General features: G+C 36.0%; 2 protein-coding genes across 6 annotated transcripts in view; one reads left to right on the top strand and one right to left on the bottom strand.

Annotated features, from left to right (window-relative positions):
* The window catches only part of cunh9orf3 (chromosome unknown C9orf3 homolog), a 98,079-nt gene extending 82,889 nt beyond the window's left edge, over window positions 1-15,190 (top strand). For both annotated transcript variants that reach the window (XM_022764808.1, XM_022764807.1), the window contains exons 16-18: window positions 6,430-6,516; window positions 6,618-6,766; window positions 14,576-15,190. In XM_022764808.1, the coding sequence (XP_022620529.1) occupies window positions 6,430-6,516; window positions 6,618-6,758 (228 nt within the window). In that variant the 3' untranslated portion in view covers window positions 6,759-6,766; window positions 14,576-15,190. The remainder of the gene's footprint in view (window positions 1-6,429; window positions 6,517-6,617; window positions 6,767-14,575) is intronic.
* The window catches only part of fancc (Fanconi anemia complementation group C), a 37,617-nt gene continuing 28,488 nt past the window's right edge, over window positions 6,898-16,026 (bottom strand). For all 4 annotated transcript variants that reach the window (XM_022764814.1, XM_022764810.1, XM_022764812.1 and 1 more), the window contains exon 17: window positions 6,898-7,081. The gene's annotated coding sequence lies outside the window, so the exon portion shown is untranslated. The remainder of the gene's footprint in view (window positions 7,082-16,026) is intronic.

The raw sequence follows: 16,026 nt of genomic DNA, 5'->3' as shown, positions 1-16,026 counted from the left end.
GTTTTTATGACTTTTTATGCCTTACTATACTATGTCATTTTTTATGCCTTACTATACTATGACATTTTTATGACTTTTTATGCCTTACTATACTGTCATTTTTTATGCCTTACTATACTATGACATTTTTATGACTTTTTATGACTTACTATACTTTGACGTTTTTATGACTTTTTATGCCTTACTATACTATGTCATTTTTTATGCCTTACTATACTGTGACAATTTTATGACTTTTTATGACTTACTATACTATGACATTTTTATGACTTTTTATGTCTTACTATACTGTCATTTTTTATGCCTTACTATACTGACATTTTTATGACTTTTTATGACTTACTATACTTTGACGTTTTTATGACATTTTATGCCTCACCATACTGTGTAATTTTTTATGCCTTACTTTAGTATGAAGTTTTTATGACTTTTTATGCCTTACTATAATATGACGTTATTTCTTTTTATGCCTTACTATACTATGACATTTTTATGACTTTTTATGCCTTACTATACTGTCATTTTTTATGCCTTACTATACTATGTTTTTATGACATTTTTATGCGTAACTATACTATGATGTTTTTATGACTTTTTATGCCTTACTATACTGTCATTTTTTACGCCTTACTATACTTTGAAGTTTTTATGACTTTTTATGCCTTACTATACTATGATGTTTTTATGACTTTTTATGCCTTACTATACTGTCATTTTTTATGCCTTACTATACTATGACATTTTTATGACTTCTTATGACTTACTATACTATGATGTTTTTATGACTTTTTATGCCTTACTATACTATGTCATTTTTTTGCCTTACTATATATGGCATTTTTATGACTTTTTATGCCTAACTATACTGTCTTTTTTAATGCCTTACTACACTATGACATTTTTATGACTTTTTATGCCTAACTATACTTCAACGTTTTTACGACTTTTTATGCCTTACTGTACTATGACATTTTTTATGCCTTACTATCCTGTCATTTTTTCTGACTTACTATACTATGACATTTTTATGTCTTTTTATGCCTAACTATTCTGTCTTTTTTAATGCCTTACTACACTATGACATTTTTATGTCTTTTTATGCCTAACTATTCTGTCTTTTTTAATGCCTTACTACACTATGACATTTTTATGTCTTTTTATGCCTAACTATTCTGTCTTTTTTAATGCCTTACTACACTATGACATTTTTATGTCTTTTTATGCCTAACTATTCTGTCTTTTTTAATGCCTTACTACACTATGACATTTTTATGTCTTTTTATGCCTAACTATTCTGTCTTTTTTAATGCCTTACTACACTATGACATTTTTATGTCTTTTTATGCCTAACTATTCTGTCTTTTTTAATGCCTTACTACACTATGACATTTTTATGTCTTTTTATGCCTAACTATTCTGTCTTTTTTAATGCCTTACTACACTATGACATTTTTATGTCTTTTTATGCCTAACTATTCTGTCTTTTTTAATGCCTTACTACACTATGACATTTTTATGTCTTTTTATGCCTAACTATTCTGTCTTTTTTAATGCCTTACTACACTATGACATTTTTATGTCTTTTTATGCCTAACTATTCTGTCTTTTTTAATGCCTTACTACACTATGACATTTTTATGTCTTTTTATGCCTAACTATTCTGTCTTTTTTAATGCCTTACTACACTATGACATTTTTATGTCTTTTTATGCCTAACTATTCTGTCTTTTTTAATGCCTTACTACACTATGACATTTTTATGTCTTTTTATGCCTAACTATTCTGTCTTTTTTAATGCCTTACTACACTATGACATTTTTATGTCTTTTTATGCCTAACTATTCTGTCTTTTTTAATGCCTTACTACACTATGACATTTTTATGTCTTTTTATGCCTAACTATTCTGTCTTTTTTAATGCCTTACTACACTATGACATTTTTATGTCTTTTTATGCCTAACTATTCTGTCTTTTTTAATGCCTTACTACACTATGACATTTTTATGTCTTTTTATGCCTAACTATTCTGTCTTTTTTAATGCCTTACTACACTATGACATTTTTATGTCTTTTTATGCCTAACTATTCTGTCTTTTTTAATGCCTTACTACACTATGACATTTTTATGTCTTTTTATGCCTAACTATTCTGTCTTTTTTAATGCCTTACTACACTATGACATTTTTATGTCTTTTTATGCCTAACTATTCTGTCTTTTTTAATGCCTTACTACACTATGACATTTTTATGTCTTTTTATGCCTAACTATTCTGTCTTTTTTAATGCCTTACTACACTATGACATTTTTATGTCTTTTTATGCCTAACTATTCTGTCTTTTTTAATGCCTTACTACACTATGACATTTTTATGTCTTTTTATGCCTAACTATTCTGTCTTTTTTAATGCCTTACTACACTATGACATTTTTATGTCTTTTTATGCCTAACTATTCTGTCTTTTTTAATGCCTTACTACACTATGACATTTTTATGTCTTTTTATGCCTAACTATTCTGTCTTTTTTAATGCCTTACTACACTATGACATTTTTATGTCTTTTTATGCCTAACTATTCTGTCTTTTTTAATGCCTTACTACACTATGACATTTTTATGTCTTTTTATGCCTAACTATTCTGTCTTTTTTAATGCCTTACTACACTATGACATTTTTATGTCTTTTTATGCCTAACTATTCTGTCTTTTTTAATGCCTTACTACACTATGACATTTTTATGTCTTTTTATGCCTAACTATTCTGTCTTTTTTAATGCCTTACTACACTATGACATTTTTATGTCTTTTTATGCCTAACTATTCTGTCTTTTTTAATGCCTTACTACACTATGACATTTTTATGTCTTTTTATGCCTAACTATTCTGTCTTTTTTAATGCCTTACTACACTATGACATTTTTATGTCTTTTTATGCCTAACTATTCTGTCTTTTTTAATGCCTTACTACACTATGACATTTTTATGTCTTTTTATGCCTAACTATTCTGTCTTTTTTAATGCCTTACTACACTATGACATTTTTATGTCTTTTTATGCCTAACTATTCTGTCTTTTTTAATGCCTTACTACACTATGACATTTTTATGTCTTTTTATGCCTAACTATTCTGTCTTTTTTAATGCCTTACTACACTATGACATTTTTATGTCTTTTTATGCCTAACTATTCTGTCTTTTTTAATGCCTTACTACACTATGACATTTTTATGTCTTTTTATGCCTAACTATTCTGTCTTTTTTAATGCCTTACTACACTATGACATTTTTATGTCTTTTTATGCCTAACTATTCTGTCTTTTTTAATGCCTTACTACACTATGACATTTTTATGTCTTTTTATGCCTAACTATTCTGTCTTTTTTAATGCCTTACTACACTATGACATTTTTATGTCTTTTTATGCCTAACTATTCTGTCTTTTTTAATGCCTTACTACACTATGACATTTTTATGTCTTTTTATGCCTAACTATTCTGTCTTTTTTAATGCCTTACTACACTATGACATTTTTATGTCTTTTTATGCCTAACTATTCTGTCTTTTTTAATGCCTTACTACACTATGACATTTTTATGTCTTTTTATGCCTAACTATTCTGTCTTTTTTAATGCCTTACTACACTATGACATTTTTATGTCTTTTTATGCCTAACTATTCTGTCTTTTTTAATGCCTTACTACACTATGACATTTTTATGTCTTTTTATGCCTAACTATTCTGTCTTTTTTAATGCCTTACTACACTATGACATTTTTATGTCTTTTTATGCCTAACTATTCTGTCTTTTTTAATGCCTTACTACACTATGACATTTTTATGTCTTTTTATGCCTAACTATTCTGTCTTTTTTAATGCCTTACTACACTATGACATTTTTATGTCTTTTTATGCCTAACTATTCTGTCTTTTTTAATGCCTTACTACACTATGACATTTTTATGTCTTTTTATGCCTAACTATTCTGTCTTTTTTAATGCCTTACTACACTATGACATTTTTATGTCTTTTTATGCCTAACTATTCTGTCTTTTTTAATGCCTTACTACACTATGACATTTTTATGTCTTTTTATGCCTAACTATTCTGTCTTTTTTAATGCCTTACTACACTATGACATTTTTATGTCTTTTTATGCCTAACTATTCTGTCTTTTTTAATGCCTTACTACACTATGACATTTTTATGTCTTTTTATGCCTAACTATTCTGTCTTTTTTAATGCCTTACTACACTATGACATTTTTATGTCTTTTTATGCCTAACTATTCTGTCTTTTTTAATGCCTTACTACACTATGACATTTTTATGTCTTTTTATGCCTAACTATTCTGTCTTTTTTAATGCCTTACTACACTATGACATTTTTATGTCTTTTTATGCCTAACTATTCTGTCTTTTTTAATGCCTTACTACACTATGACATTTTTATGTCTTTTTATGCCTAACTATTCTGTCTTTTTTAATGCCTTACTACACTATGACATTTTTATGTCTTTTTATGCCTAACTATTCTGTCTTTTTTAATGCCTTACTACACTATGACATTTTTATGTCTTTTTATGCCTAACTATTCTGTCTTTTTTAATGCCTTACTACACTATGACATTTTTATGTCTTTTTATGCCTAACTATTCTGTCTTTTTTAATGCCTTACTACACTATGACATTTTTATGTCTTTTTATGCCTAACTATTCTGTCTTTTTTAATGCCTTACTACACTATGACATTTTTATGTCTTTTTATGCCTAACTATTCTGTCTTTTTTAATGCCTTACTACACTATGACATTTTTATGTCTTTTTATGCCTAACTATTCTGTCTTTTTTAATGCCTTACTACACTATGACATTTTTATGTCTTTTTATGCCTAACTATTCTGTCTTTTTTAATGCCTTACTACACTATGACATTTTTATGTCTTTTTATGCCTAACTATTCTGTCTTTTTTAATGCCTTACTACACTATGACATTTTTATGTCTTTTTATGCCTAACTATTCTGTCTTTTTTAATGCCTTACTACACTATGACATTTTTATGTCTTTTTATGCCTAACTATTCTTCAACGTTTTTACGACTTTTTATGCCTTACTCTACTATGAAATTTTTATAACATTTTATGCCTCACCATACTGTGTAATTTTTTATTCCTTACTTTAATATTAAGTTTTTATGACTTTTTATGCCTTACTAAACTATGTCATTTTTCTATGCCATACTATACTATGCCTTTTTTTCTTTTTGCCTTACTATACTATGACGTTTTTATGCTCTATGCCCTATAATTTATACTACACTATTACTATGATATTATATTTTATACCTTACTTTACTATGATGTTTTTATACCATACCATACTATGACGTTTTTATTCCTTCCCATACTATACACTGCTGAAATAGAATCAATCACCAAAAATCCCACGCTTGGTCACTGTACTCTCCAAAGGACTAGTTTATTATCCTGAGTGTGTGGAGATAGTTATGGAGGAGATTGAAACACCCACAAAAAACAGCCAAGGGAAACTGTCAGGCTTTAAAGTAGTGACAGTGCTTTAAAAGATACTTCATCTGGATTTTTTTTATCACTTTTCTGTCTCTTTTATCATCCTCTGTCTGCTCCACAAGACTATATCCATATACACGTGCACTGCGTATCCACGCCCGCGCACGTGCACACTTATAGCAGATGATGAAGGATGATGGCTGAGGCAGGGACAGAGCCAGTCTCTGATCTCTCCTGTAACCGCGGCAACAGAGCTCCTATTGATCCTTTGGGAGAAAGGCCAGGCATTAGCTTTCTCTCTCTCTCTCTCTCTCACACACACACACACACACACACACACACATACAGTGAAAACACACCTATACACACACACATACACACACACTGCGAACACACGCACACAGTCAGAGAATTAAATTGAACTTTTAAACATGAACTTTAGATTGAGATAGCTTCCTTTCTAAAACAAAGTTCACGTCTGTTAATCCTCTGATTCTGGATGAATCTATTCATTGTCAGTGGAGCCTCCAGCTTTGTCTTGCAGCTTGTCAGATGAGCTGTTTGTCTTTTGGTACTGGCATTGAGGGAGATCTATTCACATTAATGTTTGAGTGCACTGGCCCAAAGCATAAAAAGAGAAAAATTTCTTTTTAACTTTTTAAAGAATGAATACATAAAAACACCATTCTGCTTATTTGTAATTGACATGAACTGTGTTAAGGAGGAAGTTATCCCTCTAACATCATATTGTTTCATGTGGTCAGCTCCATCAGCTTTGAATCAGCAACATAAACTCTGAAATAACAAACAGCAGTGATGTTATATAACAAGGCCATTTTAAAGACTTTTATATCAAGTACTTGTGTTCCATTAATAGTTATATTTTTTCCTTTGTTTTGGCTTCCAGGTCCGACATCGCTGGTGTGAGCTGGTGGTCAAACATGCACACAATCAGGCTTATGGAGACGTGGAACACTTTCTGGTTCATGACCAAGTAAATACATGCAACTTTTTTTTGCCATAAACACTGATTCATGTTGCGAGAAAAGCCTTTACAAAATGAGAGAAAACCATATGATTGCATATGTGTTCCAGGCCATGGGTGTGTATCTGTACGGGGAGCTGATGGTTCACGAGGACCCTGAGCAGCAGGCCCTGGCTCGTCGCTGCCTCTCATTGGTCCAGGAAGACATGGACCAATCGGCACGTACAGTGGTTGAGGAAATGGTCCTATGACGATGGAGGTGAAGTCTTGTCCTCAGTTTTTCATTCACCATGTCAACCATGCTGTATATACTATATCATACTTTTAATTTCTAACACCCCAAAAATGAGTGTAGCTCTCATTTCATCAGAATTTTAATGGTTCATTGAATATGGACAGAAATTACATCAGCAATTGTCTACACAAGCTGAATATGAAATATAAAAATATATTTGTGAAGGTTTATAAAATAAGATTCCAAGTAATCCGCTCAGGGTTTTCAGTTGCTTCATATTCACAGTCCAGTTTCAAATGAAATGCCTTTGAATTGGCTGGTGCATTGTACTTGAACCATCTGTGGAGATAAAACCAATAACATGTCAGTATTGCAAATATTATTAGCAAATGTTATGCATCATCTAATCCTTTAATATAAAGATGTTGGGCTAATCATTGTTATTCTTCAGTTTTTTAAGTATTTCTACATTTTAAAGTCAGTATTTGTATCTCATTGTTGACCTTTTAGTCTGAAATGGCTTCTGTAAAAGAAAGTTTTGTGTTGGATTGATCCTGATTTCATCTGCCCCAGCGGACAGTCCACACTTGAGTCACTTGGCTACCTATACTGCACATTCCTTCCTGAGCCCATTGAGTGTGTGTCTACGTGTGTGTGCTTGTGTGCGCACATGTGCGTGTTTGTAGACTCAGAGTGGGGCCTTTTCCGTGGTTTCACAGCAGCCGTCAGGATGTGTTTGTCAGAGAAGGAATTCGGGAATGTGTTCCTCAAACAAACGAGAGAGGGAAGAGAGAAAAAGAGAGAGAATGGGTCAGCAAGCATTTTCTGAGGGGCTCAGGGCGGACTCTACTCGATGTGGGGTGATTTTTATACTCTTGACCTTGAAATTCCTCGTGTGTGTGCGTGTGCGTGTGTTCGTGCGCGCATGTATGCATAACCACAACTGTCAACCCGTGGGCTTTTGGACGACTCAGAACAGTGAGGGGTTTATTGGCCTCTCACTAAATGAAAGGAAGAGAGAAATTTATGGTTTAGACAGACAGATGGACAGAAAAGGGAGGAAGAGAGAGCGGAAGGGAGGACTGGAGTGAAGACAGGTCTCTTTGAAGCTGCTGATCTTGTCATAATAGTCCTGGAATTACTGACACTAACCTTTGAATAATGAAAGCAGACTATTACAAGGATCTTGGCTCAACAATTCAAGTACAGTAACCCAACCCTACAGTATACTGACTTACTCAGACTTTTCTCTTTAAAATTAAATGTATCTACAGCTTCTATCATTTTATTTCTAAACATATTTTGTAATTATTTTTTATGCTTTGTTTTCCTGCATTGAAAGCTTTAACAGTCGAGACAGATATGAAAGGGGGGGGGAAGAGGAAGGCATGCAACAAGTGTCCCCAATCAAATCAAATGAATGAGAAAAAAACATCCTTAGTTAATTTTTGCTTCACAGCCAAAACACTAATCATCAGATTTCTTGTTTTTGTCCAATCAACAGGCCAGAGGCCAACATTTAATTCATCATGATGTATAATGAATGTTTGGAAAATTATGAATTGATTACCAAGATAGTCACCGTTTAGTTTTCTTTTGATCTACTACTTGATTAATCGACTAAGTGTTTGATCAGATTTTATTGATCGAAGCATCTCGCTGAAAACTTAAGCAAACTACCCCCACGTCTGTCATCAAACTCTGATTCTGATATTGATCATCTCTGGAAATTCTTGAGCTCGGACAGGATACAAAAATAGAAAAATCATATGTGACATAAGCAAAATTGTTCCAAATTTGTCTGAAAGGTGAAATGTGTGTGGTCATATCATGGCATCTTAACGTAACTGCATCATACTTTGATATTTTTGGCATTTTAAGTAAGATTCTGGCAAAATACACATATTGCTGAACATATTCTGATTGCTTCATGTCCCACCTTTTACTTCAGAGCCAACCTCTGAAATCAACCAGCTGTGTTATTATCTAGCTCGCCCTCCGAATTCAGTGATTATGAGGTCAAACAAGACGTCTGTGACCTTGGTCAACACAGGCTGCGTCAAGAGGCACTGCTAAATACTTGTTCCCATCAACCTGAGCGACTTACAGCACTAAATCCTTTTTTAGGCCGTGACCAAGCCACTACAAGACAGCCTTTTATCTTCAGAGACAAACACACACACGCACACGCACACATATAGAGACAGCTTTATGCATTTGCACAGGATGTGAAAGGCTTTCTAGACAAGTGCTCGGCATCTGGCTCAGTCCTGATAAATCTCCCTGACACACACACACACACACACACACGCATATGTAGCGTCTATCTGTCTGTGCCCGCAGCTCTCTTGTCATCATCCTTCACCTCCTCAGTACACCTCCCTGTGGAGCCTGACCACAAGTACAGGAGGAATGAAATGGGGGAGCAAATGCAAAAAAGAAAAAGAAAAGAAGAAACAAAGCGTTTAGAGATGAATATCCCAACTTTTACTGTTGCTTCCCATTGGATTGAACCAAACAAGCCTCTGTAAACATCAATGGATCATGCTGGTCAGACAAGCTCAGGTCCAGATCTCTCTCCAATTAAAATGATGGATGAACAGACCTCCTCACTGCTATTGCATATTGCACTGTGGGGAGATGGATTTATGTTTTACCGCTCAGTTTGTGTTCCCCCATCGTGCTTTCTTAAGTAGAACAGTCCTCCCTGTACCCTTTTACACCTACACACACAGACAGACGGACGGACACACACACACACACACAGAGACCACAGTACAGTGGGATTAGGCTGAGGCAGGCTGAGAGGGTTTTAACTGAAAACAACATGTCTGTCAAGGCGCACTCCCTGCTCTGTGTTTTTAAACCTAAAAAGCACAACCCTTTAAAGGAGAAGGGTGGTCTCTCCCTGTCTCCTTTTTTTTTTAGTTCCCCCTTCCCTTTTCCCTCCCTGCTCACTCTCTCGTTCTTTTCTTCCCCTGGTACATGCCTCTGGAATCCCTCTTGATCCGCTTAATGAGGGGCATATCGCCGGGTTAGCCAAGCGTGGCGAATGGGAGAGGAGGAGAGGGGTAACCAAGAAAATAGAGTGGGAGAGAGAGGGGATCTACAGGTCTGGTCTTTCATGACTGCGCTCTGATGGCAGACATAAGGGAGAGAGAACAAAGAAAGTTAGAGATTTGTCATTTCTGGGTGGTGCAGTTTAGCAATGGACTGGACCAGGACTGGAGGATGTAGGCAGAGAGAGAGAGAGAGAGGGAGATCTTGTTCTTTCATGTCTGGGCTGTGAGGGTTCCTGGCGTGCTGATTTGTGACTTATGATAAAATCACATTGCCAGGGATTACCACACAGCCCTGACCCAGCCGGCTGCTATGGCAACCAGAGCCCCTCCCACACACACACACACACACGCACACACACACGCACGCTTCTCTCTCTCGTCCCCCAGAAACTTAAAACTTAAGAGGACATGATTATCTAAGAGTGTGTGTGATTGTGTTTGAGGAGATGATGATGTGGAAGTGCGGAGAAAGAAAAAGGATGATGAAGGGAGCCAGAGGGTCTTGTTATGGGTGTTTTTTTGTGTGTGTGTGTGTACGTACATGTACATGTACATGTCAGTCAGCCAGACAGTTTTTTGTATCCTCTCTCCAGCCAGGCACAGAGCTTAGCTGATTGGTGAACAGTGATTGATTTCCTCTTTGTTCACAGTGGCTAAGTTCTGCACCTGAGGAGAGCATGACCCAGACAAGCAGACAAAGGAAGACAATGAGTGGGTGTGAAAGAAACAGAAAAGAAATGTTCTTTTAAGTTTTTACAGTGGCGAGGTTGTGTGTGTATGTGTGTGTGTGTACAGTTGAGCCTTATTTCCCCACTTTAATTATCTAATGTGTGCTTATACATTTCAGTCAAAGAACTCCTTCCCCTTTGTCCTCTGTTTTCTCACTCCTTACTTGATTGTCTCGCACCCTCTTTCACCTTTCCCATCTTTCTCTTATCTCATTTCACTCTTCCCCTCCCTCTCGCCTTATCCCATATTTTTCTTCAACTTCTTCCAACTGCAGCACAAACAGCTCTCCTATCTTCCAGCCTCACTTGACTGTAAAACTTTCCAATGAGACCCTCTCACCCAGACGAATTAAACACACAAGCCTCCTTGCGAATTCAAAACACCGAGCAACATTACTAATGAGCGCCACGTTACGCTACGCTCTCTGCTTTGTCTGTTGTTCTTTCTCCCGTCTTTCATCTTCCTTCCTTGCTCTGTACTTCCACCCCCTCCGTCTCTATCTCATTTTAGTTACGTAGTATAAAAGATAATCCTGCAGATGATGCCAGTTGCACGCTCTGTAGTTCTAGCGAAGGTGAGAGCCAAGTACCTCAGGGGAGAGACTGTACTTGCAGTACTAATGAGGCCTGGGGAGACCCAAACGCTGCTTAATGCTGCCGACAGATATTTCGTCAATCCAGGAGCAGTGGCCGCCATCATCACCCTCATCATCATCACTTCATACCCACATATTTTCTCTTTCGTACAGTAGATACATGCTGTGTTAAGTTATACTATATATATATATATATGATATATATAGGTATATTAGTATAGTATATATATAATGACTGTTTTCACTGTAACTTACTAACAGGACATCAATCAATCTGCAACTTTAAACTATGATTGCCATTTTTTTCCCCAGCTCTGAGCAGCTCCTCAATTTTCTTGTTGCTTTGCATTGTGGGAGAATAGTAATGAAAAGCCCTTTATCTTTGCCAAGAGTTAGATGAAGAGTTTGGTGCCACTCTCATAACTCTCTATTCAATATTAAGCTGGAAGCAGTAGCCAGTTAGCTTAGCTTAGCATAGAGACTGAAAACAGTGGGAAACAGCTAGTCTGGCTCTTTCCAAAGGAAGCGGCACCTCTACAGCTCATTAATCCACAATTTATATCTTGTTTGTTTATTCCACAGAAAAACCCAAAGTGTAAAAACAACTTTTTGGTTTTATGGAAGATTACGTGCAGAACTGTTTCTTGGCCGGACACAATGACTTCCCGGAGTCTATGTTGGTTGCTTGGCGACCTCACAGTGACAACAAGACTCCGGGTTTTTGGATTAAACAAATTAGATATAACTTGTTTATTTGTGAGCTTTGTTATCTATTGGACAGAACCAGGCTAGCTGCTTCTCCCCGGATTTACTGTGCAATATACGTTTCTATTGTTTTGTCACAGATCGTAGAAACAAAAAGCTGTGATTCTATAAAACACCCAGTAATAAAGAAAAGCAAGACTTTCTCAGTTGGGTCACACAGCATGTTTTGTTTCTGTGTAGTGAGAGAGGGTTCCCAAATCAGTCAAGATAAGCTTTATAACAAAAAACAATGCAAACTGAGGAAAAACTGTCTCGGCAATATGAGCCAGTTTATCATGCAGGTTTCTATTTACCTTGCACTGCCTGTCGAGACAATGACCAATAAATCTCAGTCTGTCTCACATGTCTCAAGAAGTAAATTTGTTTTGGAACTTCTATACAACGAACTCCGTTTGCATCTCCCTACCAAACAGAAAGTATCTCAGAAAGTCTAACTCCTGCCCTACTCGACTCACCAGATACCACCCAATCTGTCAATATCTGCAGCTGGAAGACATGCAAAGAATGAAACATATGTGACTGAGACCTGCGAGTTTAAAATACTGATCCACAGTAACTTACTGTATATAACTTTTGCTATGAAAGTGGGCGTAGTCTGCCAGAGTTTCATACCATCTAATTGTAATGCAAAGCTATACTGTTCTGGACGGATTGAATCAAAACAGTGACAGATGGCTGAAAATGTATTTTAAAACTGGTCAGTCTTTTTTTGGCAATCAGAATGAGCCTTGAGGAGGTATTATAGCGCTCTATATTCACAACGACAAAATGGCGACTAAACGAGGACAGATGTGTGAATTAGAAATGAGGGCCATGTGGAGCCTGCCATTTTTAGACCTATATTTAGGGCCTGTTAAAAGAGTAATGACCATCAAAGGCCTGTAAAAGAGAGGAATTGCGATCAGAGCCCGTATCTAAAAGGTGATTTATTACACTCTAATGGGAGGGAAATGGTGCTCTGCACATCAAAGGACAAAGCAACATTGTATAGACACCAAAAATAAACTTATTCAGCCCCCACCACCCACACCTTCTTCTCTTCATGCAACTAAACTGGACTGATTGTCTCTTTAATGTCAAGTATATTTTAGGGAGCTGTTGAATTACATTCTATTTCAAAGTTCATGTTGGTAACTTTTTCAATTTTATTTAATGCAGTATGTTTGCATGCTCCTCACAGAAGGTGGTGGAATGTGATTTTGATGGATATATAGTTAGATATTTATGATCAGGTGTCTTTTTTTTATGCCAACAGTGTACTAGTAGCTTTGGATAGATCTTACCATTCCGCAGTGGTCTTGCTGACACTGCGGTGGTGAGGTTTCTACCATGTCAACCACACCTTTCACCATCTAGCGTAATCCAACTGTCTCAACAGTTCAAATGAACCTACAGTAGTGGGGTTTCTTGTGGGTTTGGCAAAGCGGAACGCTGCCTGACATGCAGCCTGAGCTGGCATTGCTCTTTGCTTCATTACAGACACGGCAAAAAAAAAAAAAAGAAAGAAAAAGGAAGAAAAAGAAAACGTAAGTGTTCGTGGCCAGCCAGTGCTTCATGAGAAAGACAGAACAGAGATTTGGGCCTGGCTTCCTGTGCCTACTGAGCTGATAATCAGTCCTATAGAACCACTGGCTCAGTTCAGCAGGAACAGGAGTTCAGTCCACTCACCACCGAACCGGAAACAAACCGCTGGTCACATCAGACCTCTCCTACCCTTCTCACAGATTACATACAGTTATTAGGGATTTCTCTTTAGGATCTGAAAAGTGATGGTGGCACCACAGTTTTCACATGGCTTGTACTTTGGTGTCTGAAGAATTGCAGTATATTTCAAATGAACCATTTAATAGATATCTAATTTTCATTAGTTTCAAAGAGCTTCAGAAAACTGGCAACTTTCCAGGAGTATAATTATTTGGTGGCAGAAATACATTTATTCTGATGGGTTTGCAACTTATTAGAGCTGTTGAATAGTTGGGCCATTATTATCTGCCGCTATTACCTTATCATGGATTTATCTTTTGCAAAAAATTTTGATAATCGATTGTTTTTAGGATTTACTATTTTTGTCTGTTTTGTATAATTGAGTTGAACAAAACAAGCTATTTTAACAAAACAAGCTATTTTAAGATGTTGCACTGTTTTGTAACATTTTATCAACTAAACAATTAATTAATCAAAGAAATCATTTACTGATTAACAAATAATGAAATAAATGTCAGCTGCAGCCAAAAACTGGAAGGTATTATCTTATATATTGGCAGATTATTAACAAGAAAACTGCAGCACGGGAACTCCTAATCTATATTTGCAGTAAGATGTCAGCATTACACTGTTCGTCCACCAGAGGGCGATGACAAGTTTTTTTGTTTACTGTAGAATATCCTGCTCAGTACTTTTCTTCGTCACAATTCTTTATTTACCGAATTTAAAAGTGTGTCTGTCAATCTATCGTGACAAGATTGGTAACTAATGGTTTTCGCCTCAGAAATCCAGTGTCCGTTGAGTTCTGCGTCTTACGCCACACAACATCTAAAAACTGGATTAATTGTCTTGGTGAACTCAAATGGTATTCTGTGTTTGTTTTCACATCAGGTAGATAACAGTAGCTCAGCCAGAGGATTGTAAACATCTACCAAATGTTCTGTAATGCTACAATCTGTCCATATCTTTCTCTTCCAGGTTGCTGAATACAGATGGAGATGACGGGAGTTTGGCACATGGGGCAGCCCAGCGCTCAGCTCCTCTTCCTCTGTAGGAGAGGGGACGCTGCAGAATCACTCAGCAGTGTGAACACCAGAAGGCTGCACTCTTACTCTACAGCCAAGGCCAACTGGCAAGGTTTAGAGAACAGCAGTTCTGTTCATTCAAGTCTAAAGAAAAAGCTAGTGTGCCCCAAGCTGTTTATAGTGAGATACAGTGTTGTTGACATCATTATTGCTGTGGTAAAACCGAAAAATTACATCATTTCTCTTGTTTCAAAATGATAAATAATGGGGGGGAAAGAGAGCTATTTCATGGATAAAGACACAGCACCTCTGACCTCAGCTGCTGTCAACTAACTGAAGTTAGTTTCTGCGTGTGAGTGTGTGGGTGTGAGTTCATGTCTGTTTAGTCTGAAGTCATGATCTGTTTCTTAAGAGTTTAGACTGGAAATACCTCCAGGTGAATAATGTTTTATACATAAATGACTTAACTCTGGCCTGTAACAACACTGGAACATACATCATCAACAACTTTCAGGGAATTCCTAAATGTGTAAATGATGGTTTTATAAGTGCTGTGTGGAAAATAATAATGGTAGTTTTTTTTTTCTGTATCATTTTAAGTGAAAATGTTCATGTTAAAATAAAATTGTTTTCTTAAAATAAATACATGACTTTTTTAAGCTCAGTCCATCACTGCAGAAGCAAAGTTAGTGCCGATTACACTGATTTTATACGCAAACTAGCTACAAATGTCATAGCCAGACTGTCATTTCATAGATGTCTGCATTACTAAATTAAACATTGGTTATTTAATGCATTCCTAAAATAACGTTGAGTGAAATCCAAGCATATTGTTTGTTCACAAACCACAGCAGAAAATTAGATATTAGATTTGTGCTTCAAAGTTTCTTTATGCTACAATATACATTTACATCTATGAAGTCTGGCAGGTGTTTGTTGTGTTGACAGCTATATCTAATGATCAATTAAAAAAATGTATATGTATAGAAAACAACTACATCTTTCTCCTCTGCTCAGGTGATGGGAGGAGGAAGATCATATTTGGACTTTTCAGTTTTGTCAAATTGTTTAACACCATTTATCCTTCTCAAATGTTACATTTTAAATATCTTGCATCAAACACCAATGACCGAGAGTCAACAACAACAAAGTGTACATACAAAAATAAGTGACATTACATTTCATTATTCACATTTTAGCATATACTCTGTACTACTGGAATACGCCTTTCATATACACATATGATAGCACAAAGAGAATCTATACAAAGATAACAAGCATTCGGTTTTCCTTTCCTTCAGACCTAAATGTCTTGCAGTCAGCATGTGTAGCGTGAAGGATTTATTTTGTGAGACAATTATATGAGTGGGAGGATTCTGACACATTGTACGCGCTGCTGCTTCT

The sequence above is a fragment of the Seriola dumerili genome, unplaced genomic scaffold (genome assembly GCF_002260705.1).
Source record: "Seriola dumerili isolate Sdu_G_001 unplaced genomic scaffold, Sdu_1.0 BDQW01000581.1, whole genome shotgun sequence".
Classification (NCBI taxonomy): Eukaryota; Metazoa; Chordata; class Actinopteri; order Carangiformes; family Carangidae; genus Seriola; species Seriola dumerili.
This window is presented reverse-complemented; position numbering and strand designations above follow the sequence as displayed.